The following is a 27,903-nucleotide window of genomic DNA, read 5'->3' on the forward strand; positions in this document are numbered from 1 at the left end:
CTGAACACTTCAGCCTGCTATCTTCTTCCAGGTTATGGGGGAAAGAGCCACCAGGACACAGAAGATAGATCTCATTTTTTTTTTTTTTTTTTTTTTTTTTTACTGTTGTGGATGCAGAAGGAAAAGCAAAATGAATGGGACATTTTCAAGATAGACTGAAGAAAGGGGGGCTCCGAGGCTTTGGGCTTCTCATATAGGTTGGGTCCTCGCTCTCTCTTCCCATCATATATAAAGTCGAGGACTTGCTAGCCACTTGCCCGGCCTCCGTCAGAGTTCTCCGTTTTATTTAACCTATCTTTAGCCCTGTTCTCAAACCCCCCAAATGACCCACAGACCAGCTCTCTGTTCTCTCCCACGTCCCTCTTCGTCCTCCCAGGGCTTTCCCTGGCCCCGGGCTCAATTCCCTTACCTGACTGGATGGGCAAATCCCCAAGAATGGTATCCTCGTTGCTGAGGTCCAGGCATTCGGGCGGGTATCCGACGAGGATTCGCTGACAGCCGGGGGCGATCCCGGTGATGGCGGCAATTTGACTCTGGAGTTCCCGCACTCGGGTCCGGCTAGACAACCCCTGCAAAACATGGGTGCCATCCTTGGCCTTGCAGCGGAGCCGCCACATCGTGTCGGTCCAGCTGCCCACAGGCCCCACAACCGTGGGGCCAGCTTTGGTCCCGGCAGCAGGTCGGCCAACGCCGCCGGGGCAACCTGCCGCCGGATGGACTCCAAAATGGCCACCCTTTGCCGGGCCAAACATCGCGAGAAAGCGCTGGTGGCCACAGATCTCGCGATACTTTCCGGTAGCGTAAGCTTTAGGGCTTTAAGGAGCGCGAACTCTCTTAAAGTGACAACTAACTCACTGCGGCCAACCCAAGGGAGCCAAAGGATGAAGATTTATCCGTATTCCTAAAGTACCAGTGGCTTTGCTACCTGTAGAGTAAGTGCGGTGCCTTGTGCGTTGGCAGCATATATGCTCAAGGAAAGAGGGCGGAGGAAGGAGTCCTGAATCTGATACATCGGAATGTATTGCGTTAGGTCGGAAGTTATTAAATTGGGGCTTCCAAATTACACGGCAAAAATAGAGTCATCGTTCAGAACGCAAACGAATCCCAGGAATGGCCAGTGAATCAAAAGACCTGCCCAAACAACCAGACACTCGTGACCAGGCTCATGGCTGCAGCAAACATTGACTCATTGAGGTTAAGGAAACCGGACTGGCCTTGCCACCTTGACGCCGTAACTTGAAAAGGCCCATTTGCCACATCAGAAAGCGCAGTATGAGGTCAGCATCTGGGCCTAGGGCAATTGCTACATTTGGGTGGTAGCAGTATAAGGAGGAGGAGGGAAGGGGACTAACGTGTGTCATCAGGATTCCAGTTCAGGCCCTGGGTGTACTGATAGGAATACGACTCCATTCTTGACTTTAGTACTGCAAGTGCTGTCATCGGGACAGAGGGTCGGGAGTAAAAGGTCCATAACCATTGGATTTCACAGCCACGTGATAATGCTAGACTATGTGACTTTTTCCAACCCTGTGTCCCTAGAACCAAGGACTCTGCCTACAAACCTGCCGAATGGATAAAGGCAGTTGTTCTGGGGCAGATAAGGCAACCATAACGCAACACGCTGGGAGCTGTAAAAAGCTCCAGAAGGAGACACCAGTGGAGCTGTTCTGAAGGATGAATTTAATCCCCAGTGAAGGAGGCATAAAAACATTCCTCAATTTCCCTTTTCCAAGAAATCCACATTCCTTGTTCTTTTTCCATGCTGGATGCGAAGAAGCACGCCTGCATGGAGTGGGTTTATCAGCAGAATCAAGCATCATCAGAAGGGCCTGGGGGCCACGTGAGAAGTTCGCTGGAAATATGCAGTCTCACCTCTACTATAACAGCCTATGTCTACCTCTAAGTTATATGGAAGCTTTGCCTCTTTTGACCCCTTTTGTGATCCAATTTTTTGCTGAAGCTATGTTCCTTTTTTGGTTTTTCGAAACTACCCGAACAGATGGTATAGCATAGGAGGTAGGAGCGAGGATAAGGGCGACGAGTAGAAGACCACTGGAGTATGCGGATGGGTCCGGGATGCAAGAGTAGTTGATTTTCTTAGACTACAGTGTCTGGCCGATGGGTAGGATGCAAACAGCTAAGGTGTCATCAGCTCAAGTACGGTGGTAGCTCACGTTAGCCATGCACCACCTTCTAAAGATCCCGTTCCAACTTATGGATGTAATAAGGTTCTCTGAGATTCAGGGAGGAAAGCGTTAACCTCCACAAGGTTTCCGTCACCAAAATGTCGCATCCCCTCCAGACTTCCGTGTCGTCCACTCTCGCGAGAGTATGAAAAAAAAGTCCTGCATTTTATTAACCCGGCCCCCAGCCCGACAGTTGCCTAGCAACGAGGCAACCAACCTCCACAGCGTGAGGAAACTTGGGAGCTTGCGATCTTCAGGCTTCGGTTTCTTCCACCTTCGCGAGCCAGCGTCAGCGATTCGGACTTGAGCCCCGCCCCAGGGAGCCTGCGGGCGCCGGATTGGCCGATGATTCTCTCCAGGTGAGGACCGACGCCAGGGTGGCGGAGCCTGACAGGAGCACGTGATTTGCCGGCTCCTGGCGCGCCGGGCCCGGACCGCAGTGTGTCAGCTCCTGTCCGCAGCCTAACGGGACGAGTGCCGGGGCCACTGTCGGGAGGGAGCTTAGGAGGGATCGTAGGGTGAGCGGTGGCTGTACGGCGCCTGGAAGGGCCGGGGCGGGCGGGAGGAGGGGGCCTGCGTACACCCGGATGAGGTGCGGGCTGGTGATGCTTTGCAGTTTTCGGGCAAGTGCCGGCATTGCTGGGAGTGCGGACGTTCAGGCACCGGGAGCGGCGTCTGGTGGTTGGGTTGGAGGATTTGTGTGGTCAGTGGAGGAACAGTGCAAGGTCCTTGAAGCAGCAGGACCTTCGGTCCTCACGAGCCCCTTGTCTGGGTGTGCGGCGTGAGCACAAGACTATCCCACCCCGGCTCGAGTCAGGACTTCTTGTTCAGCAGGTGACCTTGGGGGAAGTTATACCACGTCTTTGCGTCCCAGTGTTCTTACAGACTGCGAACCGAGGGATAGATGGGAAGAGGGTGCAGGGCAAGGCCTTGGGAATGAGAACGCTCGAGGAGAAATGGTGACATGCTAGGGTCGTCACGGGGTCCAGTTACAGTTTTTCCTTCAGGGAACATGTTTGGGATTTCCTCACTGCTCCCATATCTGCCAGGACTGAATTCCTGCCATTGGACGGCGGTGACTTGATGATAATGAACTCGATCTGTTTGCAACCCACCTCATTCATCTCCCACTTCTGCCAATACTCTTCCCAGCTTTTTAAGCCAGAATCTGAGGTCAGGAAGGAACTTGGATAAGCCACCTGATTGGGTCAAACTTAGCTTTTCAACCTGTAAATTGGGTGAAAGTAACAGTGGTAGCAGAATAATACCTATGGAAGGATTATTAGAAGGATTGAAGGAGCTAATTTATGTGAATGAAACTCCTAAGTCAGCATTCACAAGGGAAGGTTCTACTGCAACTCAGTCTATAGATGAGGAAACAGGGCTTGGGAGGACTATCAAAGGGCATGTAGCTATTAACTCTGAGCGAAAGGGCTGGACTTGACTCTTGGCCCAGGATTCTTTCATTTCTACTGCACCTGTCCTCTTCCTGAGTGTTTGGAGGGGTGTCTCCTTCCTTACATTCCTTTTGTCCCTTTCAGACGTCTACCGAGGAGCTGCCATGTCTGGGAATACGGCATCTTCATCAGAACAGAACAACAACAGCTATGAATCCAAGGCCTCCAATCTTCGAATGTCAGAGAAGAAATGTTGTGAGTCTGGGGAAAGAGGAGGGGCTGCTCCCCCCCCCCCCAGGATTTTATCTTAGGAATACAGTTGTAATCCTAGACTTTGATGCTTGGTGGGAGTGAGAGAGAATTCTTCAACATGGGAATTTAAAACCAAGTCTACAAGGGGAATTTCTTGTGTGAAACAAGTAGGCCCCGTGAAATGTCTGTCACTGGGGCAAGACTGCTGGTCTTTGTCTCATGGGGAGACCTGCACACTCGACTGATGTTGAAAGTTACCCACTCAGTGATTAAGACAGAGTGGCAGGCGCAGGAATTACTTAGGGCTGATACTGTTAACAGTTTCCCTTTACCTGGGGGGCTACGTTTTTGTGAAAGTGCGGCTCACTGCAGAAATTGCAGGTAAGAGCCAGTAGGAGTTCATTTTGGCAGGCCTCTGGGGGAGTTAGGTCTGCCATCTGACCTCTCACTCTGACTCGGGCACCCTGCTTTCCCTCAGGGTTAGCCTTCACATTTTGCAAGCTGCTTTTCCTGCAGGTTCATTTCTCTAGGGACAGGTTTCACCAGAGCCTTTCCATGCCAGTTCTTTAGCAGAGATGGCAGGTGGGTTTGCAGAGAAATGAAGCATCATTTCTTCTCCCCTGGCACCTGCATTCCTAACCCTCATTGTAGCTTGTATGGGCAAAAAGTTCTGGGCAACTGGCCCCTACAGTTTTGGGGGAAGCTCAAGGAACGCTAATCCTTGCCCTTGCTTCCAGATGCACTTTTTCTGTGGAACCCCGTCAGTCAGTTCTCACTTCATTGGTCATGTATATAGCAGGTGGAAACAGCCAGCCAGCACGAGACCTGGAATCGTGTCATGTTCAAAGCTTTCCCCAGAGTCTTGACCTTGATGTTATATCCTTGTCAGTCTCATGATTAATGATAATCTCTTTTCATCTAGCACTGATGAAGCTTGCTGGGCTTTGCGTGGCATCAGAGGCAGCTTTTTGGATGTGATACTGGGGTTGGCACACCTGTATGATTAGGGTCTCCTTTCTCTGCCAGGGCAGGAAGCCAGGTACGGAGGAAGAGTATCCTATGGGAGATAACTAGTGTAGCACGTGTTTGAGTGCAGCCTTGTAGTCAGACTGCCCGGGTTTGAATCTTGGTTTTACTCCTTCCTAGCTGTGTGCCTTGAATAAGATGCTTATCCTCTCTGTGCCTTAGTTTGCTTATTTATAAAATGGGATACTAATGTTATCTTCCCCTAGAGCAATGTGAGAATTAAATGAGTAAATATAGGAAAGCACTTAGAAGAATGTTTATAGAGCTAAAGTGTATTTTAACCCCCTGGTGACTTTTCATTGCATATAAATGGAATTATACTGTAAAAGCTATACTGTGAGCTCACTATTTATAAGAGACCTATGAAAAATTAGATTTTCAGTAAAGAATGTTTTCTTCTCTTGCTCGACAGTATCCTAAGCCAGACTTGGGAGCACTAAAGCGAGGTGCATTCATGTTATTGGGACACTTGATCCAAAAGAGTACAGAGAACAGGTGGCGACATGGGCTGCACAGTGCCCAGCATCAGCTGTATTCTCCAGATAGACCTACTCCGTGCCATTCAAACTCTTCTGCAGTTTTTCTGCCTTGAGGGCTCTCGCTAGTCAAGGAGCCAGTAATCCCAGGTCTCCTTTCTATCCTCTAGGCTCTGCACTCTGATTTCTCCTCTCCAAGCTCCACTCTCTTCTCCCCTACTGGGAGCATGGGGTGGGGGGTTTGTCCTGACTCCATCATCATTCATTTACCTGCCCCCTTGTCTTCTCCCCTCGTGGGTTGGACTGGCAGACTGCTGCAGCCATAGTCAAAGGAGAAAAACAGTCGTGAAGATTCGTGTTAGTTTATTTCCTTCTCCATTGCTGGCCCTTATGTTGGAGCAGGCTCCCCTGCCTGCTTCGTGCTCATATACAGTGGTTGCTTTATTAATAGCTCAGCCACTATCCCCTTGCTGCCAATTACACCTGTGTTGCCTGGCTCCACTCTGGGATGTGCCCAAGCTGGAGGACTGGAAAAGGACTTCGGGGAGCCAGAACCCCCAAAGGAGCATTACTGGAACTTCAGCTGCTCCAGGGACGGGGGTGTTGGGCGGTTGCTGGCCTAGGTGCCTGTAAGGTGCTCAGATGACCGGTTTCTGGGCATCTTAAAGGCACCTCAGGAAGTAGGCAGGTGGGGACAGGGACGAGTGTGTACATGCTTTCCTTTGTTTCTTTTATCCTTTGAGATGTTGAGTAGGGCTGAAACAGACAAGCTGTCATGTGCTTTCCCAATTCCAAAAGCGGTAACATGTTCATGAAAAACTCAAACAAAACAGAGAGAAGTGAAAAGTAGAAAAAAAAATCTCTCACAATTTCTCCTGTCCCTGTTAAGTTTATTATTCGCAATATCTCCTGGTGTAGTCTGTTAATGAAAATAGGTTCACATTGTACATATTCTGTTCCACTATTTTCCTCTTTTTTTTTTAACTCACTGTATTGTGGGGGGCTTTTTTGGGGGTGTCTATAAATCCACATTTAGCTCTTTCTGTGCAGTATTGCATTCTGTGGATATTCCAACCTCCCCCCATGGATACTTGCCCTGTTTTAGGTTTTCTACCATCACAAGCAATGCTGCAGGAGCGTCCTTGCCTATATATCTTAGCGTGTTTGCACCAGCCACTTTTCCTACAGAAGAAATCAGAGGATCTCTGTGTTGATCAACATTACGAATTTATTCTCCTAAAAAGTTCTGTATTGGTAGCTGCTTTTAATATTTCAAAGTGCATAGATAGAAATTGGGCATCGTCAGCTATAGGTGCACTGGTTCACGAGAACATGAATTTTCTCAGTGTTTAGCCACAGAACTTGGGTATTTCATGCCTATGAGATAAATAGCGGGAGATAATTAGCAGCTTTATGACCACTGCATATTTCAAAAGTATTGGGCCTGTTTAGAACAAATTGTAGAAGAAGGCCTTGTTCATGAAAAGGCCGGGAACTACTACTACTAGTAGTACTACTTATGCTGGGAATCACTACTACTAGTACTACTACTAGACCACCTTTCAGGATTAGATTACAGAATTTAGTCATACTTATCACAGTGCTCCCTTGGCCAGGTGCTGACAAGAGCTGGGCTGGGACTGATGGGGCAGTCATGAAACCGGGAGTCAAGTCAGAGCCCTGACCTTGACTTTGTACTGTGTAATTGTGGGCCAAGCTCTTCACTTCCCTGGGTTTGCGTGTTTCTCTTTGTAGGAGGGAAGTTATCAAGCCCTCAATTCCTCTGAGTATATTCCTGAGGGAGAATAAATTTAAGATTGAGAAAGTGAGTTAAATCTTATTTAAAGAAGGTAGGAGAGAATTTCAGGATTGAAACAGCTCTTCATTATATGCTGAGGGGTGTGTTACATTGTCTCTGAAATTAACCAGCTTGGACTATCTACTCTTCAAATTAAGGTGGTAGTGGTTTTGTTTTGTAACAGGCAGGACAGAATGTTCCTAATTTTGTCAACCCTGCGGTTTGAGATAGGAAGTGTGTTTTAGTTTTGTACACTGGAACATGAGAAGCCCAGAGGTGGGAGGTGTGGTGCCTTGGGGTGTCCTTAGAGACCCCTGTTTTATTTTGCTCTTAGCATTCTCTGTCCAGTTGGGTAAACATGCAGCAGCTGGTCCCCTGTTTAGCTTCAGAGCAGCTTCCAAGCATCAGTTCATTTTTAGCTTTAGGAAGGGTCAGAGGACCTTTGGGGGAAGCGACTAATGGGCTGGAAGTTGTGGACAAAGCTGCCCCAGAAGTGCAGGTAATGAGGCAGATCACGGGGGATTAAGCAGAGCGTGGTGCTGAGCTGGAGAAAGTGAAGACTCAGGAGGATTTTACTACTGAAAGGCGAGCAGCCGTATCCAGGCAGACCTGTTGAGGGTCAGAGATCAGGGGTTCATATAAGCTGAGGCTGAAGCCCTGCCCTGTGCTCCCTATTTGGACACAGATGGAAATCACTTATCTTGCTCCTTGCCTGCTTTGGAGGAGTCCCTGCCCAGGCCCAGGAATTGTCCATGTGCTCAGCGGGTGAAGAACTAAAGGCCAAGTCCTCTGGCCCCAAGTCTGGGCATCCGCTCCTCCCTCACCACTTGGGTCTACTCTTTGGTTTCTGGGTCTGGGTACTTCTTGCCCAACACCCCTAGGAAACTGTCTTCCTTCTGAGATCTGTCCCCTACCCAGGCCCTTCTGCTCACTTCTCCAGTGAGATCTGTTGAAAGGGACTTTCCTGTGCAACTACCTCAGTTTTCCTGAATTGTTTCTTAGCCTTATGGGGCCACCTTGTCTCAGAGCCGAGAAGCAGTGGCACCCAGCAGGGCCCCTTCCGGAAAACAGTGTGGGGAAGTGGAAAGCAAAGGTGGCTCTTTCCGTTTCTCATCCCTGGGCAGGCCCTCCCCTCACAGGAGCTTGCAGAGCCTGGGTCCTCCTACCCAACGTCGGTTGGGTCCAGTCCCCAGGGAAGTAACTGGCAGCAGCGGAGACCCCGTCCCACTGCTCCTCTGTGGCAGAATGGGCAGGGAGGAGCCCGCCCCTGTAAGCAACCTGTGGAGGGAGCACGGGCTCTGGCTTCTAGTGCCAGCTCTGCCATGACTCGTCCTGTGTCCTTAGGCAAGTCACCTGACCTTTGACTGTCAACTTTTCCCCATCTGTCCACTGAGCCCTATCTCCATTCATGAGCATTCCTGAAATAAGTTTCGTAAGGAAGGACGGACCAGTGACTGTTCCTGCTTCTGAATGTGTTCAGACGGCCTTTGAGGCCGGCTGGCCAGGATGCCTTGCAGGCTAGCTTTACCCTGAAGCTTCCTGCGGGGCTTGTCAGAACTTGTGTCAAGTAAATAGGCTTTGCCACAGTCTGAATCTCACTATGGTTTAGAAATTCGGACTTAAGCTTGTATCCTGATCACAAAAGCCAAAACAGCTGGAGACCAGGCTCTTTTTATACTGGGCAAGCTAGCTCTTGCCCATGGCTCTGAAGGGATGGATGGGATCCTCGGGATAGAATCTCTGTGGGACCTTTTGTAGCCGGCTCATCCCTGGAGAAGCTCCAGGCCTAAGGTGTGCCTCCACAGCTATAACGTTCTTGTGTTATTAGACAGGGGTTATTGTGTTATTAGAAGGTGTCGGTGGTTCTTATCTTTCCAATCCTTTCCACTTTTTCTTCCATGCACCTCTGTGGAAACTTTGCACATGTGGGGAAGTAGTGTCTTGGCTTGGGTACTTCTTGGAAATTTATATGACCTTTTAGTTCTCTTTTAGGAGATTGGACTGATAGCTCCTCTATATGCCATCCCAGTCTTTCCCTAGCTTTGTTGAGGTGTAGAAAGATTAAATGAGGTTATTAAATGATGTTACTAGCTCAGTGCACGAACCTTCCATAGCTTCTAGCCATTCAGTTCTGTTCTCTTTCCCCTCTAGCGTGGGCATCTTACATGACCAACTCCCCAACTCTCATCGTTATGATTGGCTTGCCAGCCCGAGGCAAAACCTATGTATCCAAGAAACTCACACGGTATCTCAACTGGATTGGGGTGCCCACCAAAGGTAGGTGCAGGTTATTTATTCCTTGGGAAGGGAAATGATTAGTTCTTGGGTCTCCCAGGCCTCTGGAAGAGCTGTTCTCATTGGCATCACGATTACAGTGTGCTCCTGGCAGAAATAGTGGTAGATTCCTGATTTGCTGGATTTATTCCCTGTTTACAGACTTGTTTCCTCTTGGACTGGGTAGACTGGCCTAGATTTAACAGCGTGCCTTTGATGGTATAGGGCTTTACCGCCATAGAGATCATCTTGTCTAATACTAGCAGTACTTGCGTGAAGTAGCCGGTGTGGCTGAGGAAATTGAAACTCAGACAGTTTAAGACTTGTTCAAGGACTAATACGTCTGAACTTGAGTCTAACTTGACTCTTAATCTGGTATCATTCCCAACATACCATGGTGCTTTTTTTTTTCATTTCCTTGGCCACCCTGACATTTAGACCAAGAAGTCTCCTTTGGTGGGGCCTTTGTATTTTTTCACTACTGAAGGCTGTTGATGTCATCTGCAGTGTTTAATCTTGGGGTATATCGGCGTGAAGCAGTCAAGTCCTATAAGTCCTACGACTTCTTCCGGCACGACAATGAGGAGGCCATGAAGATCCGCAGGTGAGTCTTCTTAGGCCTGACCTCCTGGCCTGCTCTTTCTCTGCCATCGCAAGACTAGATGTGGCAGGGCTCGGTTTTCCTCTCAGTAAATATCCTCTGGGGAATTTAATGAAGATCATTTGGTGGACAGGTCATGTTGGGCTTGGGTAGGTAGAAGAACAGGCTCAGGGAGAAGTAAGTATGTTTAGGGTAAACCTATATAGAGATACTTTATATGCATGGAGAAGGGGAAAGATACAGGACAGTCTAAAAACCTCAGCAGGGAAGTTGGAAAGTCTAGTTAGGGGGAAGTTGTGACCCTGGGAAAACTTCAGTGGGAAGGGATGTGACTCCTCCAGCAACCCAGCTATTCATGTCTCTGACTGTGTCTGCACTTGGTCTGGCACCATTCTCGCTGGTGTCCTCTGTTCTCATGGCAGACAGTGTGCTTTGGTGGCGCTGGAAGACGTGAAGGCATATCTCACTGAGGAGAGCGGACAGATCGCGGTGAGCCTTCCCTGCCTCTTCCCTATCCTAATCTCCGTCCAGGAGACTGCACAGCCTCCCGTTGGGTCTGCCTTGGCGGGATTCCAGTTCTCTTGGCCCCCTCATCTGCTTCGCGGCCTCTCTCCCCAGGTGTTTGATGCCACCAATACCACTAGGGAGAGAAGGGACATGATTTTGAGCTTTGCCAAGGAGAACTCCTTCAAGGTAGGGTTTGGCTCCCCACTGGAGGAAAGGGATGAGTGGAGGTGGGGAGTCAGGAGGGGCGTGAGGATCTCTTTGACTCTGGTGAGTGAGGACAGGCTTGGCTGTCCTTTCCTCTCGTGGGGAATACCCCCAGTCCTTGAGTGTTTTCTTTCAGGTCCTTTCTCAGCCCCTTAGCCTGCATGTCCAAGGCCCTGGGGATGTGGTAAGAGGTATTTTTCAATGAAGAGGCCTTGAAGGCCACTTTCATGAAAGAAAATCCTGGGGGATGTGGTGGCCGTGGTGGGGCAGGTGTGAGCACAGGCTGTTAAATGAGCAGCCTGGGCACTTCGGACTCATTTGTCACTACCTTCTCTCCCTGGCCAGGTGTTCTTTGTGGAATCTGTCTGCGATGATCCTGATGTCATTGCTGCCAACATCCTGGTGGGTGACATGCCTGCATACCATCACCTCCCTGTCCTTTCTGCCTTGTATTATGTGTGGGTGGGTGGGTGAGCGGGGAGAGTCAGCTGGGCAATGAAGAAAGAAATAGACACATTCAGTAGTGCAGGGTGATCTTTTTGATCTACCAGAGCACCATTTCATACTTCTACAGTCTTCCCTTGGGAGAAGAAACTGAGGCTCTGAGGAATAAAATTAGAATGAGCTGTTGAATGGAACCCAAGACTTAGACTGTGGCTTTGGCCCTGTGTTCTGGGTACCATCTGGATCCTGAGACCTAAGGCTGTCCTCAGAGTAGATCAGCCTCTTCACTCTCTGTCAGGACCACGTAGGAAGGTCATCTGTCCCACTACCTTTACACTCAGGTCAGTGCTGTGTGCACTGAGTACCTTGTGCCCTGTATGGTCACAGTATAAACCAATGCTCATTTGATAGGTTGTACGGTGCTGTGTAGACATGGTGTCATAGTAGTGTTCTCCTAGCAGTGTGGGACTCTGAAGCATCTAAGAAGGGGCATCTGGTCCAAGTCAGGCATGCATCAGATCAAGCACCCTATTCTGAGTGGTCGTACGGAGAAATTGAAGCCCATTCTGTGTTCCCAGCAGGGCACATAAAGGGATTGGGGCCTAGGAGTAGTTTTAGCTATGTGAGTGCCTCAGTCCTTCAGCCAAGGGCAGGCACATGACTGCCGAGTTGTCTTTCCTTTCTTGGTTGCCAGGGTCACAGGACAGGGAGGGGGCACTCAGTGAACGGGGATTGCCAACAGCTCCAGTGAAAGGGCCCTTCTATGCACTTCCTTCTCTTTATTTAGCATTGGCTGTTTGCAGGAGGGCTGTTAAGGGCACACCTCTGACCAGGCCCTACTCTCCCTATGATTCTAGGAGGTAAAGGTGTCGAGCCCTGACTACCCTGAAAGGAACAGGGAGAATGTGATGGAGGACTTCCTAAAGAGAATTGAGTGCTACAAAGTCACCTATCAACCCCTTGACCCAGACAACTATGACAAGTAAGGTTTAAGGCCATGGTTTGAAGGGCCTGAGGCAGGGGTCTTATTGGAGAAAAGGGCCTTTCTCCCTCTGACCTCAAACTTTCCTCTGCCCACCGGACCTGTCATGTTTGCGTCATGCCAGAGAAACAAGAGTGGATTTGTAGCAGCCATGTAGGCTGCATCTTACACTTGAACCGTGAAGTGTTTTTAGCATCAGTTCTTCCTTTCTGTTCTCTACAACAAGATTTCTCAGTCTCCACATGGCTGACATGCTGTGCTGGCTAATTCTTTATCACAGCCATCGGGGACTGCCTGTGTACCGTACGATTTGAACAGCACTCCTGGTCTCCACTCACCAGATACAATAATACTCCCAACCTGTGATGGGCCAGAATGTTTTCAGACATTGCCAGGTGTCCCCGGGGAGCAAAATCAAGTAGTTCTAATTTAATCTAGGATGTTGTAGGATATCCCTCAGAGATGTGTCTTCGGCTTTTGATTAGTTTTTAAAGTTTAGTGTGTGTGTATGTGTGTGTGTGTGTCTGTGTATACACATACATATATGTATATATATATATTCTGTAACACACATCTATTAGTATATAAGTGTATTTATATTACAGAGAAAAGAGTAACATAATATAGAATATGTTTACATAAACCGTAAGTTACATGTATAGATACATGTACATTATATATATATGATATATATATGATGTATGTATCTGATACACATAATACAAATAGATAAAGTAAAAATGTGTAACAAACATGAAAATATATATGAGATATGTATATGATGTACATATATGTGTATGTGTGTATGTATACATATATATACATAAAGCATGTAAAGTCCTTAAGAACATGCCTGGCTCATCAGAAATGTCTGTTCGGTGCTAGCCATTATTACTGGGGTAGTGTCTGTTGGCAGTGTGGTATGCAGTATGGGTTAACTTGATGTGCCTGAGGTATAAGAGCCATAGTAAAATGTCAAGTCCATGTTGAAGAAAGGTGTGTACACACAGAAACCTGGAGAATGTGGCTACGCAGTTAACAGCTGTGTTTGAGTGAGATACAGCCCCGCTGCCAAAGAGATGGCAAGATAAGTGTGCATAGCTCACTGTTCCATTGTTAGAGGTCTGCTTCATGTTTGAGTCTTTTTTCTTTTTTTTAATTTTATTTATTTATTTCTCAGAGAGAGAGAGAGCACAGGCAGACAGAATGGCAGGCAGAGGCAGAAGGAGAAGCAGGCTCCCTGCTGAGCAAGGAGCCCGTTGTGGGACTTGATCCCAGGATGCTGGGATCATGACCTGAGCCAAAGGCAGCTGCCTAACCAACTGAGCCACCCAGGTGTCCCATGTTTGAGTCTTTAAATTCCTTCAAGTAGATTGCCCAGAATGTTAGTGTTTGGAGGTATTCCTTAATATGGAGATTGAAAACCGCTGTTCTAGAAATGGTGTAATTGTATATTCTTCTACATAGAAGTTCTATATAGAAAAACATTCTAGAACAATGTGTGTGTGTGTGTGTGTTTATAGATAATATTTCTGATTGTAGGGTTTGGGTGATTTTCATTTGCATCATTCTACCTTTATTTGAAAATTTTTTAGAATAAGCATTCATCATTTTTTAAAAATTTAAATTCAATTAGCATTGATCATTTTTACAGTAAGAAAAATTGATGAGGCAACCACTGCAGATGTACCTCTGAGAGAGGCGTGATTAGGCTGGTGCAGGGGACCTGTAGAGATCTCTAAGGTTCTGCTGCCTACTGCCCTCCCCACCGGCAATGCCATTCTCCGGCCAGCTCTTGACCACCTTGGATGAGGGTTGTGCTTCTCACCAGACTCCAGGGTTAGCAAAATTGTCAGGTCACCTCGTCAAACCCTGGACGGAAAGCCTCGATTCTTCATACCTACTTCTCTACACTACTTGGCACAGTATGGGCACTGAAGAAATGGTAGGCTGGCTGGAAGTTTGGGACATCTTACTTCATCTTGGGTCTGAGATTTGATGTGTCTCTAACCAGTTGGTTCCTTAAATGTGGGTTGGCTCTGACAGGAGAGGAGGAAGAGCTACCTCAAGCCCACAAGTGATTATGGGAATCCTTCCCTTCCCACTCTAATCCTCAGATTTTCATTCCCAGGGATTCTCTTTTCTCCTTCTCTGTCCCAGGGATCTCTCTTTCATCAAGGTGATAAATGTGGGCCAGCGCTTTTTAGTCAACAGAGTCCAGGACTACATCCAGAGCAAGATAGTCTACTACCTCATGAATATCCACGTGCAGCCTCGCACCATTTACCTTTGCCGGCATGGAGAGAGCGAGTTCAACCTCTTGGGGAAGATTGGGGGAGACTCTGGCCTTTCGGTGCGGGGAAAACAGGTGAGGCGCCTGGCAGCAGGCTGGATTTCCCAGGCTTAGAGTTGGAGAAGGAGCATGGTAGAGGGCATCTCTCTCTCTCTCTCTCTCTTTTTTTTGAGGTCATCTCTCTTATCACCTTACTTCTTCCTCATTCCCGCTGGGGCTGAGGCTGTGGTTTCAGCCTCAAGCAAATGCTGAAGACCTCCTCTTGTCCACCAATTCTGGCTGTGTTGTGTGGTAACTTGGAACCTCTCCTGCTGTTCACTCAGCCGTCAGATAATTATTGGGCACAACTTGTGTGCTGAGCACAGCACAGGATGCTCCAGGGGAAGTTCATTTCCTCTTGGGTTTATCAGAACTGTGTGGCACCTCTTGGATTTTGACTGTGGTCCTACACGTTGTTCCTTGTAGGCCAAGTTAGCAATTGTGTTTATGTGTCTATATGTGCACGTGCGCACGTGTTTCTCTCCTTTAAAAATTTTTAATATCTGACCCCAGTTTGCCCAGGCTCTAAGGAAGTTTCTGGAGGATCAGGAGATAGCAGACCTCAAAGTGTGGACAAGCCAGCTAAAGAGGACTATCCAAACTGCTGAATCCCTGGGTGTGACCTATGAGCAGTGGAAGATTCTAAATGAGATCGATGCTGTGAGTAGGAGTTCTGATGGCTACAAAGCCAGTAAGTCTTATTCAGGCAGGAACTCTCAGAGATCACAATGTGGGCAGTTTTATCTAGAAAACTAGAAAACTAGTAGTTCTAGTGGGGGAGGTGGGAACAATTGCATCCTAGTCAGGGTTTCCTGCCTGTTTGAGCTCCTGTGCCAGGGACGGGCCCAGACCAATCTGGGACCTAGCACTTCTGGCATCTGGGGACAGTGCAGCTCCATTGTGTTCCTTTGGATATTTTGTCCCAGGAAAAAGAAATCGCTAACAACTCACTTCTTTAATTTCTGCTTAGATCATTTGCCAGCTCTTCTGGAAAATTCCTTCCCAAATTTTTTCTTGGCTTTCTCTGTCCTTGAGCACAAAAATAGGCTTTTCTTTTTCTTTTCTTCCTCTGTACCTTTTTATGCCTTCTGTAAGAATTCTCTAGTCCTTTCAGTTTCTCCTCCTTCTCTGCTTCCTGTTCCCTTTATCCTGCTGACTTTGCTTGGACCTTTTAACTTCTCTGAAGTAGTTGGAGCAAGTGGCAGCTTAAGCTCGAGAACCCACGTCCTCTGAGCAGTAGCCCTCCCCCTGCCCGTCCCAGTCACCAGGGCCCATTGGTGGCACTACAGGCCAGGACCTAGCACAATGCTGGGCATGTAGTAAGAAGCCAGGATTCCTTAGTGTCGCCTCCGTTGTGTGTGTTGGGGTGGGGGCGTGTGTGTCACCCTCCCTCCTGCAGCCAGTGTGGCTCCCTGCAGGGCGTATGTGAGGAGATGACCTATGCGCAGATTGAGAAGCAGTACCCAGACGAGTTTGCACTTCGAGATCAAGAGAAATACCTGTACCGGTACCCTGGTGGGGAGGTGAGATTTCCCCTCAGGTGGGGCGACTGCCCCAGCAGAGGCTGGGAGTTTAGCTTTCATTTGGGGAAAGGATTAAATGGGACGTGTTGGGTCTAGAAAGTGTAGTCAAACCATCATGTCATTTTGCCCTCCGACTTTGGGTCACAGTATGTTTAATTGGGCTTAGTTGAACATCTCTTTAAGATCTCCGGGGAAAAGGGTGACAGGATGTCTTGTATGTTGATTAATTATAGAATCAGCATCTTCTTTTTTACTTCTTTTTTTCGTTCTACTCTCTCAGTCCCACCCTGACCCAAGCAGGTGTAGGCCCCCGAGTCAGTCTGGGGAGTGTGAATGAACTCCCTGTCATCTTGCGTGTTTGAGGCTGTTCGCTGGCCTGAGGGCCTTCGTAGTCTAGAGCCATGGGAGGCCCAGGTAACTAAAACCAATGGCAGAGGTCCAGGAAACCCCTAGGAGCCTCTCGTTGCCTCAAGGGCTGCCTGTTCGTCTGTGGGAAGGAAAAAAGACGCAGGCTGAGTTCACATTTCCTCTTTTTGACCTGTAGCTTTCTCGATCTGAATGTTGCTCTTGAAAGGTCTGAGGATTCTCCAGAGATCATGGGGCTGGGGGGTGGTTAGCAGGCGACACGAAGTCGCTGACCCTCCAGGAGGAAAGCCAGCTGGGGAAGAAGGAGAAGTAGCCTCCTGACTCCGGAGCCAGCCCCCAACTTGGCTGCCTGCCTGTGCCTGGCCCCCTACCGGTCGGCCTCACTTCCCCCACAGTCGTACCAGGACCTGGTGCAGCGGCTGGAGCCTGTCATCATGGAGCTGGAGCGTCAGGGCAACGTCCTCGTCATCTCCCACCAGGCTGTCATGCGCTGCCTGCTGGCCTACTTCTTGGATAAGGGTGCAGGTGACATTTGAGGGAAGGGCCAGGGGACACATTCATGAGGAGAGGGCTGGACTAGGGGTGGCACAAGGATCCCAGGCAACAGAGCCTCCCCCTCTCCACTCAGAGTGGGGTGCATTCTTCGGACAGCTATGTGGGGCTCCTAGCAGCCACTGGGCCAGCTACTCGCTGAATTGACCCCTCTGGTACAAAAGCCCCCAGTGGAGAGTGGCCGCTGCTGGAGCTCCTTAATCCTGCTTGGCTAAAGGGCCAGTGTTCAGCCATTCCCTCCTGGCAGGATCAGAAAAGTGGTTGAACATTCGCGGCTTGTTATTTGACTCCAAGGAGGGTGGTGTCTTAGAAGCATCTTCATCCTTTGGATTCATCATAGGACAGTTTCTGGGTAAAGCCATAAGGAAGTTGCTGGCTTTTCTGACCCTTCCCTTCCCTTCCTGATCTATCTGAGCTGCTGGGCAGCCTGCAGATGGGCCTTGGGTACACCCAGGTGGGCCACGTTCTTCCCTTCCACTGGGTGCTGGCTACTCACTCCTGTTTTGTCTGCATGGAAGGATCTAAAATGGCTTGCTTTCCTTCCTTAGACTCTTAGTAGCGTGGGCAGCTTCTTTGGTGGCTGTCCTATTAATTGTCTGGGGTTTAGGGGAGGAACTGTACAATTCTAGGTCAGGGTGGAAAAAACTCATGAGCTCCTTAGATTCTCCTGCTAACTTGACCTTAATCCATAGTACTAAGAGCCGTCTCTTACCTGGTCTTTCTCTTTTCAGATGAGCTACCATATTTGAGGTGTCCCCTTCATACCATCTTCAAACTTACTCCTGTGGCCTACGGTAACTATGATCTTAGCTGCTGGGCAGGAGGTGGGGACTGAAGAAAGTCAGGCTATTTGATTTTTCTCTGAAGTTTGTCTGGAAGTTCAACTTTATCAACCCTGTATAGCAGGGAAATTCCATCAGTGCTTTCCATTTTTAAAAGGATGTATGGGGGCGCCTGCGTGGCTCAGTCAGTTAAGTGTCTGCTTCAGCTCCGGTCATGATCTCCGGGTCCTGGGATCGAGTCCCACATCAGGCTCCCTGCTCAGTGGGGAGTCTGCTTCTCCCTCTGCCCCTCCCCTTGCTCATGCTCTGCATCTCTCTCTAATAAATGAATAAAATCTTAAAAATAAAAGGATATATGTATAGATTTAGGAATATGTACGTTCTTTTATGGTATGTTTTCCATACTGAATCTAAGGACTTTTCCTTGGAGATTGTTTTCCTGAAAGCTTTCTCTTTCCTCTGCTTCCTCAGGATGTAAAGTGGAAACCATTAAACTCAATGTGGAGGCTGTGAACACGCACCGTGACAAGCCAACCGTAAGTACTTTCCCCAGATGAACATGCAGGCTCCCTGCCACCTTGAGTCTTTGAACCTTTGACATCACAAGACTGGGGTTGTGTTTATATACAAAAGGGGAACACATTCAGAACTCATGTCCTATGTAGCCTGCTTATTTCCAAAAGGAAGAGATGTTGGAATTATTGCTTTTTAAAATTAGTCCCTCTTTCATGAGTCTTAACCTTGAAAGTTGGCTCCTGGAAATCCAGTTAAATTTGGGAAATGTTTGGCTGAAGTCAAATACAGATCATCCCCCCCATCCCCCCGGGAGTGCTCCCTTTAGAAGTAGGACCCAGAAGAGCCTATAAGGTGTTTATTTCTAGGTCTGTCCTGATCACCTGTGTGAACTTAAGTAAGCCCCTTCCTTTTGTGGGTCCTCCTTCCTCCTTTGGAATATGATGCTCAAGGAGCCGCTCCTTCTACAACCCTTTAGCTTCCTGGGACTAGGGCTAAGGCCATGGCCCATGTCTTAGGAGAGACTCTGTCTGCAGAGGAACAGGAGTGGAGGAAACTGTTGTGGTTATAAGCATTATTTAACCTTTATGAGTGAGCTTTTGGCTTGGCTTTCATTTGTGTGGTGTCCCTCCATTTCCAATCAGAACAACTTCCCCAAGAACCAAACCCCTGTAAGGATGAGAAGGAACAGCTTTACGCCTCTGTCCAGTTCGAATACAATAAGGCGTCCAAGAAATTACAGTGTTGGGAGCCGGCCCCTCAAGCCCCTCAGCCCTCTCCGTGCCCTGGACACGCAAGAAGGGGCCGACCAGCCGAAGACCCAAGTCAGCATTCCGGTGGTGTAACCGTGTGTCCCCTCCAGGCTTGGCCTCCTGCCCTTGTCACTAAGCACCAAGGAGTCATTTAACTTTCAGCCCCCACCCCCAACACCCCACCATGGATCTTAACACAGAACGTGAGCTCATGTGTTTCCAGACCAATCTTAGCGGTTCTCCAGAGTGAAACATGTCCCCACCCAGGGGCAATTTGACCAGCGGGTGTTTTAGGACACGTCCTCAGTTGGGGTGGTCTGGAGGAGGAGGAAAAAGGATACACTCCCCTGGGTGCTTAGCATAGCTGGGTCTGAGGTTAAGCCTGCCGCATAGACTTGGTTCTTGTCCCTGGTGTCTAAACTCCTCACATCCTTGTGTTGGTAAAGTGGGGGGCGGGGTGGAGGGGGAGACAGAGCCCATTTTTCCTTCACCTTTGTCTCTCTGAGGTGTGCTTTACTCACAGTCCTTACTTGCCTGCTTTGTCCCCCCCCTTGCTCACCTGCCCTTTGGATCGTCCAGTGTGATGCATGGCATTGTCATCGTGCTGTCTGTCGAGGAGGGAAGGGGTGGTTGGCGAGAGAGCAGTCTAGGCTCTGTTGGTGCTCTCTGTAGGGGGCCTCAATGGATCCAGACTGGGGGAGCTTTTTTTCTTTGCCCTCTCCTTTCCTCTCAAGCCAGGTCCTGACAGGGTCAGCCCAGGCTGCAGATCATCCACAGTGGACATAGGGTGAGAGCTCGTGCCTCCTTTCACGAGAGCCAGTGCTAAGTCTGCGAGGCTCTGGGGGACTTGGGCCCGAGGATGTGCGAAATATCTCGGTTGGTATTACTCACTTCAAGAGCGAGACATGGGTCTTTCTGGCAGAAATGACGTTTCTGCCAGACGTTCTGGACGTTCTGACGTTCTGGAATGACGTTCAGGAGAATAGGATATTCTCGAGCTCTTGCGGGGCTCTCGTAGGGCAGTCATGTCTTTTGTCAGTGGCTCCCAGCTTTGCCAGCCACAGCACCTTTCCTGCCGAGGCCAGTGACCTCTGGGACTGTTTAGAAGGACAGAGATGAAAGAGTCACCACTGATACTGGAATTGCTTAGGGCAAGTGGCAGAGAAGATTTCACTAGAGCTTTTTATTTTCCTGTAATGTTCAACACTCTCCTCTCTACCTTAAAAAAATTTTGCATGAGCAAAGTTGTGTGTGTGTGTGTGTGTGTGTGTGTGCATGTTTTTTTTTTTTTTTCCCCCTAAGTGTAGAAAGACCTGGCTATGAATTTACTCTCCCTCACTGGTGTATTCTTTTATTTCATGTTGGTGTCCAGGGGTCTTTGGGACCCTGAGGGGTCTAACTCTTAATGATCTGGAATTGCCTATTCACTTTTGTCATTTTATTTTCTCTGTAGGGTTAACCAGGAAACATTTAGAGCAGGGGATTCTTAGCTTCTTGGTAACCCTCCCCCCCAGTTCTGTACATAAAACATGAATATATTTGCAGTTTTCTGAGAGAGAAGTCAGTTTGCTCATGAGGTTTTTAAAAGTGATGGAATGAGTCTCTACCTTAAAGTTACCAATTGTCTTTCGGAAGAAACCAGCGAGAGCAAGTGACCTATTTGCCAAGGGTCTTTTTGTTTGGTAATAGAAGACCTTTTCTCATGGTTCTCATCCGGGAGCGCTCATTAGAATCCTCTTTAGAATTTTCGAAGCCCATACATGCTCCAGTCCACTCCAGGATTAATACGAACTCAGAACCTCTGGGGTTGGGGTCTGGACATGTATGTGTTGAAATAACTTCCCTGAAGATTCTGGCTCATATTCAAGGTTAGCTGTGGGGAGAAATACTTGGACTAGTTCCTTGGACAGATCATCAACCCAAGAATTCTGAATTCCTTTTGGCTTTGAAAGGACAATTCTCTAGAGTTAGAACGTCTGAGTAGATGACAGTGTTACACCACGTGACCCCCTTGAAGGCAGGCTGCTGTGTTTTAGAGGGTTACTCTGGGTTCTTCTTCCATCTTTAACTTTCTACACTGCAGGGTGAGGCTGAACAAATCGCTGGGTGAGGAAGTGTCCTTGGGTAATAGCTGGGAGTGTTCAGCAGTTTGGAGAAAGGCACAGAGATAAAGCCAGTAGGATATAAAGGTTATCATCACAGGCAGCTGACTTGTGACCTTGAGTCCTTCATTCTTTTTTTTTTTTTTTAAGATTATTTATTTATTTACTTATTGGACCCAGAGAGAGTGAGATCACAAGTAGGCAGAGAGGCAGGCAGAGAGAGAGAGAGAGAGAGAGAGAGGGAAGCAGGCTCCCCGCTGAGCAGAGAGCCCGATGTGGGGCTCAATCCCAGGACCCTGAGATCATGACCTGAGTCAAAGGCAGAGGCTTAACCCACTGAGCCACCCATGTACCCCCTTCATTCTTAAGTCCCGAGTAGGACATCACAGTGTTTCCAGTGGCTGCTTGCCAGCTTCTGGTCCTCAGTGCGTCTAACCTGCTGTTCCTGTTTAGCCACTATATTCTGGGTGCGTGTTGTCTTTGTGGGGCTTCAGGCTGGGTGGGGGCGCTGATGGTGATTGGGTACATAGAATTGGAAGAAAAGGTCGTTGCCCTGAAGAAGGTTATTTTTAGAGACAGGGTATATAATTTATAATAAATGAATTTTTGTGAACAAGCAACACATTGAGTCTATAACTGTGGGCATTGAAGTGGAGTTCAGATTCCTTCAGACTAAAGGGGGTGGCAGGTGAGAATCCTTCCCTTCCCGGTGAGAATGAGATGTGGGGCGGCATGTGGGGCGCTTTTACAAGGTGGCTTCATCTAACCTTCCTTGGCTGGCAGCACCCTTAGCCCAAATGATTATTCATTCATCCCCCACCCCCATGCACCATAAGAATCATTCAGAGCTAAGGAATGACAAGCAGGGGCATTTTGATCCAAAGACTTTGGGTCTGGGCTGTGCATATTCTTAGTGAGAGGAGGATTTTCTAACTCATGAGCATTGTGTTACCCTGTTGTAAACCGCGGCCAGAGCCACAGGTCACGGGGATGTTCACTGTGGCCCTCAGCCTGCTCCTTACTTTCCCACTCTCCCCCTGTGCTAGTTTGCTTCTCCCAAAAGAGGAGCCTAAGGTAATCTTTCTAGTCTCAGGGGCACACAAGAAATTAGAACTTGACTGTAGCATTCTTCAGTTCTAGAGCAGGAGCCCTCCAGAGAAGTTTCTGCAGGAACAAGCCAGGAGGATACAGAATGGCATAGAGCTCCTCCTCCAAATTTTAGAGAATTTCTTTCTTTTTTTTTTTTTTTTTAAGATTTTATTTATTTATTTGACAGAAATCACAAGTAGATGGAAAGGCAGGCAGAGAGAGAGAGAGGGAAGCAGGCTCCCTGCTGAGCAGAGAGCCCGATGCGGGACTAGATCCCAGGACCCTGAGATCATGACCTGAGCCAAAGGCAGCGGCTTAACCCACTGAACCACCCAGGCGCCCATCTACTTTCTATCTTTTCTATCCTCCTCTTCCTTGCTTACTGAATGTGTATCGGTAGCATCTGCACACTGCTATAGTTAGGTCTATGTCACAGATTCTACAAAGAAAGGATGGATTCCAGAGCACCTTTTGCTAAGGCTTTTGGTTTCATTGTAGGAGAAATAGGCCTTAGTATTTCATCTATTAAATTATTTAATCTAGTAAATGGAGAGAGGAAAATCCCTGTATATTTTATTGTGTTGCTTGGAAACTGAGTGATGAATTTTGTGACAAACGTGAAAGAGGAATTGGAGGCAGATTTAGAGAACTAGCTTTGCTTGTCTCTTAATCCTCAAATTAGAATTTTGTTCTTACTAATCTGTATTGTCTTTGGTTTTGTTTTGATAATGGGATTGTTTTACATTCAGCTGCAAAGTAGAACTAGAAAATCTTAAAAACATGCATTGTGTAGGGGTCTGCCCTATCTTACTGCCTCTGGGTTGGTTGGTTGGTTGGTTGGTTGGTTTTTTTCTCCCCCAAGGAGTTAGAATTAGGAATACCTGTCTGCTGTTCCCAGGCTGAACGGACGAGTGTTTCCTTTAGTTCTGGTGTTCCTCTTTGCAACCCACAAATGGATCTGCAGAGGCACCTGTATTCTCAAGAAACGTGACATAACTTTGAAAATAAATCCATCTTACAGTTTTTCTCTGAGTAGGAGGTCTAGGTTTTGGAGAAGTTCATTGGTGCTTGGGGTAGCAAAAAGAGAGAGGGAAGAATGTCTAATGATGCAGAAAACTATACTATATCTGTGTTACACAGCCTTACAGACATTCCATTGTTTCTCTTGAGTTCAGAAGCCATGTTCTTTTTGTTTTCAAGAAATTTGTTCAATTTACCCAGTTTTCCTAGCACGTATTTTGACATGGTCATGTCTTAAAATATTTTAGTTTAAAAAATATCTGACTTGAGCCAGGTTGTGACATTGACAGGGTGGATCTCTGACTTCCCAGAGACGTGATTCAGTCATCAGAAGTTTGTCCGGGAATTTAATATGGATGCATAATGTCCAGAAGACTGTATCTAGTAGCATCCACATGCTTACCGACTGGCAGGCCCTGGCCGAGTCTGTACGCTGACTGACTGACTGACAGACTCCAGTAGGGTCTTGCAATCTGACTGTCTTTTTTCTAATTGTACCAGTTAGTAATACAGGCGTATTATTGTAATTTTGTGTCTGTTGCATGTGTCCTACAAAGAAAGGAAGTAAACACTTTACTTTGTTTCAGGGGGAAGTTCTGTACTTACCGATTTTTAGTAGACGTTTCTCTTAAGAGTAGCAGCCAAATTCTCATCATTTTGTAGAAAATGAAGGTTGAACTTCACTTCTGTGTGATATTTTGTAAACTTGGTGAAGTAAATACCTCCTCAAAGCCAGAAATTCTTACCTCTACCTGCATTCATTCCTCCCACTCCCCCACCTCTAGGCAAGATTTCCCTTTCACTGTCTGCTGATGAACCTTCTGTGTCCTCAGCTTCCCTGTCACAGGATAGAGCAGTGGCTAATGCTGCTTTTTTCAGTCTGCCATGGGTTTGGCTTTTATTCATAAAATCTAATAAATAAAAATGCAAAGGAAATTTTGCATTTAAAAATTGATCTTAAGAGTTGGCAAAGGTATTCTTTCCAGTCAGCCTTTCCCTGGGGATCTAGGACCAATATTTATCAACTCAGTGTTTTTGTACTTGAAATGCTTGTATACATTTTTTTTTATTGTGTTGAAATAACAAAATCCACTCGTTCTGATATGGTAATGGTTTTACTGTGGCAAGAGTGAAAGACTGATCACCAGCTGTGCCCCTTGGAGGGGGTTGGAAATGGTTGAAGGGAATGGACTGAATTGGGAAGTCACGTACTAGAGTTATGCTGCAAATCGATTTCCTAGGCACAGCTCTGGTGAAAAAGGAATGTGAGTCCTTACCAGCATTCTGATTTAATCTGGTGACATTGATATCAAAATATGCCACTCAGAGCCACATAAGGTGTGTATAACTGTATTTGAAATGTGCTTTTCTGTGTGTGTGTGTGTGTGTGTGTGTGTGTGTGTATAGAATGGGTAAATAAAAATGTTGAGTAACTTGAACCTATCAGAAGGCTTCTGGGTTTCTTGTTTTGTATTTTGGGTTGTATTCTCCACCCACTCCCCCTACCTCCGAAACTGTTTCCTGCTGCTCCATGATAGAGCCTCAGAGGAGCCAAAGCCAGTTGGCCGCATGACGGGAGTCCTTGGTGTGGGCATGGCTCTCTTCCACCACCTTCTGGGAAAGATGGGAAGGACATTATGGAAGACATGTGAACTTCAGTAGAAGTTGTGTGTACTTTCTGGCGCCTCTACAAGAATTAAGAAAAAATTACCTTTGCCCAAACCGTACTATGAATCCCGTTAACCACATGTAACTCATTATCATAAGGAAAAAGTATGGAGATCTCTTAGAATTTAGTGGGCTGTTCCTTCTAAAACATGACCCGCCTGTTTCTAAAGAGCTTACAGTCAACAGAATGAAATGACATTTAACTTCTGGGACAGGAAATACGGGTGGAACTGTGTCACCGCCTCACGCCCCTCATTTACATCAGCCCAGCAAAGAGCAGGAGCTCCTTAGATATGCAGCCTCTGGGGCCTCCTCACACGGTCCCTGAATTAGAATCACCACCCTAACAGGATGACCAAGTGATTCCCATGCTCATTTAACTGATGCTTGAGAAGCACTCCTCTAGGGGGAGGAATTCCTCACGAAACATTCGGTGTCAGTTTATGGGAAATCAGTTTATGATTTGTGCTCTGACGAATTTCAGAAGGTCTGGGATAGCTACAATCGTAGAGACCCTCCTCAGAAGCCAAGGGGCCCCCGACTGCAAAGCCATTTGGTCAGCATGGTCTTTTGGCTGATAGTAGCCTACGTGCTCTCCTTTTACCACAGGATTTCCTGCAGCTTCTACCTCCTATCTTGGGTGTATAGCTTAGTACCCGGTCCAACATGGTTACAAAGGTCGGTTTCTCAGGGAAAGGAGCCTGTGACTGTACTGTTGGAGTTTGGTAAAGGGTAAAGGGGTGTGTGCCCGCACAACTGAGGGTCCGTGCATGTGTGCGGAGGTGGGGCTGTGGGCAGTGGGGGAGCAGGGGGCGGGTGGGGGAAGGGTTCTGCTTCATTTGATTTGATTTTGGCAGTGGCACAATTACTTTCTCTCTCTGGCTCGCAGGCAGAGACGGGGTTGGCTGTGCACAGGCACTCTTCGGCGTCCCTCACACCGCTTTGCTGATGATGTAAAGGTTGAAGCCAGACCCCTCCAGGATCTACTACAAGGCTGTTGATGGCAGCCCTACGGGGGCTCTGTCAGGAAGTTAAGCTGGGATTGGACATTTGAGGCCACCAAAATGAGGCCTAGAAAAAACATTACATTTCTTCCGCTCATGCCTAATGGGAATATGTGTTGCACAGGAAAACTTAAGTGCCCTGTGCCTCAAAAGATCTAACAGCCCGACCCGATCGGTTTGTATGATCTCTTTGCTGGGTGTGACCCCAGTTGGCCAGTCTTGTTCCTTTTCGGCCTTTAACTTCCTACCTGCGATTGTATCCCTGGCTGCCTGTTCTTTTCTGGAACGCAAATGGCACCTCTTCAGACTTGTTTGCGAGTGAGAGGGCTGCACCACCACGAGCCTGTTCTGTGCTGTAAGAGCTGGTCTCTGCGTCTGTTCCAGCGAGCAGGCTAGAGGACCTTATATATATATATGTTAACTGTCCCTTTTCTGTCATGTTGGAAATGAGACAAATTCATCAGGTGAGTGGAGGGTATCTGAGAAATTCAGTCCCTGTAATGTCTCTTCTGTGGTGGTGGAAGGGCAGTATCAGCTGCCTTTTCACAGAAAGAAGTTTTTCCTTGTTCCAGGTCCTGTGAGGGCAGGATCTGACTGCAAGACTCCCCAGAATGGGTCCCTGTCTTCAAAGGACCGTTTTCCGAAGTAGCTACTGTATTTCCTACCTGATGCTGCGTCCCCTCACAGCAGCAGAGGGAGGCGTCATTCTCCAGTGGTTGGGAATGACGGTTGGAGAAAAAAGTAGGGCGCTATTGACAGGACCTGAAGAAGTGAAGAGGGTTCCTTGGGAATCAACTGTACCAGGGAGTTCTTGCTTCAAACCAGGTTCGGGGGGCATGGCTTTCTGTGGGGTCTGTCACTATGATGTGGTCTCTATGAAAGCTGTGGATGTGGCTTCGAGAGCAGCTGGTCTTCTGATGCCTGCCTCTTAGCTAATTGTCTCTAGAGGGTCTCCTGGTCTTTATGTAGAACACTGGGGCAGGGGGTGGGCAGGGGAGACCCCAGTCTTTGAGGTATCTGTCATTTGGCTTCCTGTAAAGATAAGCCAGGTAATTCTCTAGATCAGTGTGATTCTCTGTCAATGTGATTTTGATGTCAATACTCCAGTTGAGGGTATAGAAGCTCCAAAAGATAAATATCTTACAAGCAAAATTCTTTTTTTTTTTTTTTAAAAGAATAGAAAGTTTTTTAGCTTTTTAAATAATTTTTCCCTTTCATGCAGATACCCTCTTGCTGGGCAAGAGGGTAAGTAACAAGAAAAGAAAGAAACGCATTTTTTCCCCAAATGGTTCTTTTATACTGTGGATGATATGGGGCTCCCTTACCTAGGATGTGATGAGCTGGGCTGCGGGCAGTTCAGCATCCCAGAACCAGGAGCTTATTTTATACGCACAAAGCTGCCTTCAGAAAGGCTCCTGACTGCTCTGTAGCAGGGGATTTTCATCTGGCCTCTCTGAGCATGCGGAACTATCACTATTTTGTTCTTGTACTGCGGGTTTCTTTCTGCATCTAAACACGGTGTCTGTTGATGATCAGATAATGTTTTTACTTAACTATTTATTCATTCATGTGTGATATTTTTAAGTCCCATGTGAGTGCTTGCATGTGTTTGATCAGAATGTAAGATAATTGGTGTTGTCTGTTTTTTGGTAGAAATTGAGGTAGTTTGAGATTTTAAATGTGATGTCCATAGTATTACCTTAAATTAAATTTCTAAGGTTTAGGTGTCTGTCTTCTGTAAAAGGATGGCAACTATGTTAAGGCACGGTGGATTTCCTTTGAGTAGTTTTTTTCCTCATTGATTTATAAGTATCAACCAAGAGATGCATTTCTCTGGAGAGAAGTTTATCTCCTGGATAAATAAAATCATGCTAAAATATGTCAGTAATCTGTATTTCTTTGTAATAAGAAATATAATAAAAGTTATTTTTAATTTAAAGATGTAATTAATTTTTGAAATCACCACAAAATGGGATAACATTTGGTACATTATACACATGCAAAATGTTAACAACATCATGCAAAATGTCTTTGAAACTAACTTCTTGACAAT

At 47.3% G+C, this 27,903-nt stretch overlaps 2 protein-coding genes across 13 annotated transcripts in view; one reads left to right on the plus strand and one right to left on the minus strand.

Annotated features, from left to right (window-relative positions):
- Nucleotides 1-1,170, minus strand: part of YOD1 (YOD1 deubiquitinase) — a 32,383-nt gene extending 31,213 nt beyond the window's left edge. The window contains exons 1-2 of one of the 3 annotated variants that reach the window (XM_045086999.1): nucleotides 926-1,170; nucleotides 410-569 (exon numbers count right to left, since the gene is read on the minus strand). In XM_045086999.1, coding sequence (XP_044942934.1) covers nucleotides 410-569; nucleotides 926-1,012 — 247 coding nt within the window. In that variant the 5' untranslated portion in view covers nucleotides 1,013-1,170. The other 2 variants (XM_045086998.1, XM_004756179.3) reach the window with 2 other exon arrangements.
- Nucleotides 1,171-1,258: 88 nt separating this feature from the next.
- PFKFB2 (6-phosphofructo-2-kinase/fructose-2,6-biphosphatase 2) lies at nucleotides 1,259-27,789 on the plus strand. Of its 10 annotated transcripts, XM_013058098.2 has the most exons (17): nucleotides 2,561-2,704; nucleotides 3,728-3,838; nucleotides 9,287-9,412; nucleotides 9,917-10,013; nucleotides 10,433-10,499; nucleotides 10,629-10,703; nucleotides 11,067-11,123; nucleotides 12,023-12,147; nucleotides 14,308-14,515; nucleotides 14,993-15,139; nucleotides 15,898-16,002; nucleotides 16,764-16,893; nucleotides 17,652-17,714; nucleotides 18,174-18,238; nucleotides 18,860-19,039; nucleotides 25,456-25,524; nucleotides 25,736-27,789. In XM_013058098.2, exons 2-16 carry the CDS (start codon nucleotides 3,748-3,750, stop codon nucleotides 25,492-25,494), a joined length of 1,575 nt encoding a protein of 524 aa, XP_012913552.1. In that variant the 5' UTR covers nucleotides 2,561-2,704; nucleotides 3,728-3,747; the 3' UTR covers nucleotides 25,495-25,524; nucleotides 25,736-27,789. The 10 variants fall into 10 exon arrangements, 9 of the variants coding, with proteins under 9 accessions (XP_004756239.1, XP_012913552.1, XP_004756238.1 ...); XM_004756182.3 differs by lacking the exons at nucleotides 2,561-2,704; nucleotides 25,456-25,524 and adding an exon at nucleotides 1,259-2,545 and having other exon boundaries at nucleotides 18,860-19,051; XR_006608621.1 differs by lacking the exon at nucleotides 25,456-25,524 and having other exon boundaries at nucleotides 18,860-24,516.
- Nucleotides 27,790-27,903: the final 114 nt, after the last annotated feature.

This window comes from Mustela putorius, unplaced genomic scaffold (genome assembly GCF_011764305.1).
Source record: "Mustela putorius furo isolate JIRA1106 unplaced genomic scaffold, ASM1176430v1.1 tig00001012_pilon_pilon_pilon, whole genome shotgun sequence".
Classification (NCBI taxonomy): Eukaryota; Metazoa; Chordata; class Mammalia; order Carnivora; family Mustelidae; genus Mustela; species Mustela putorius.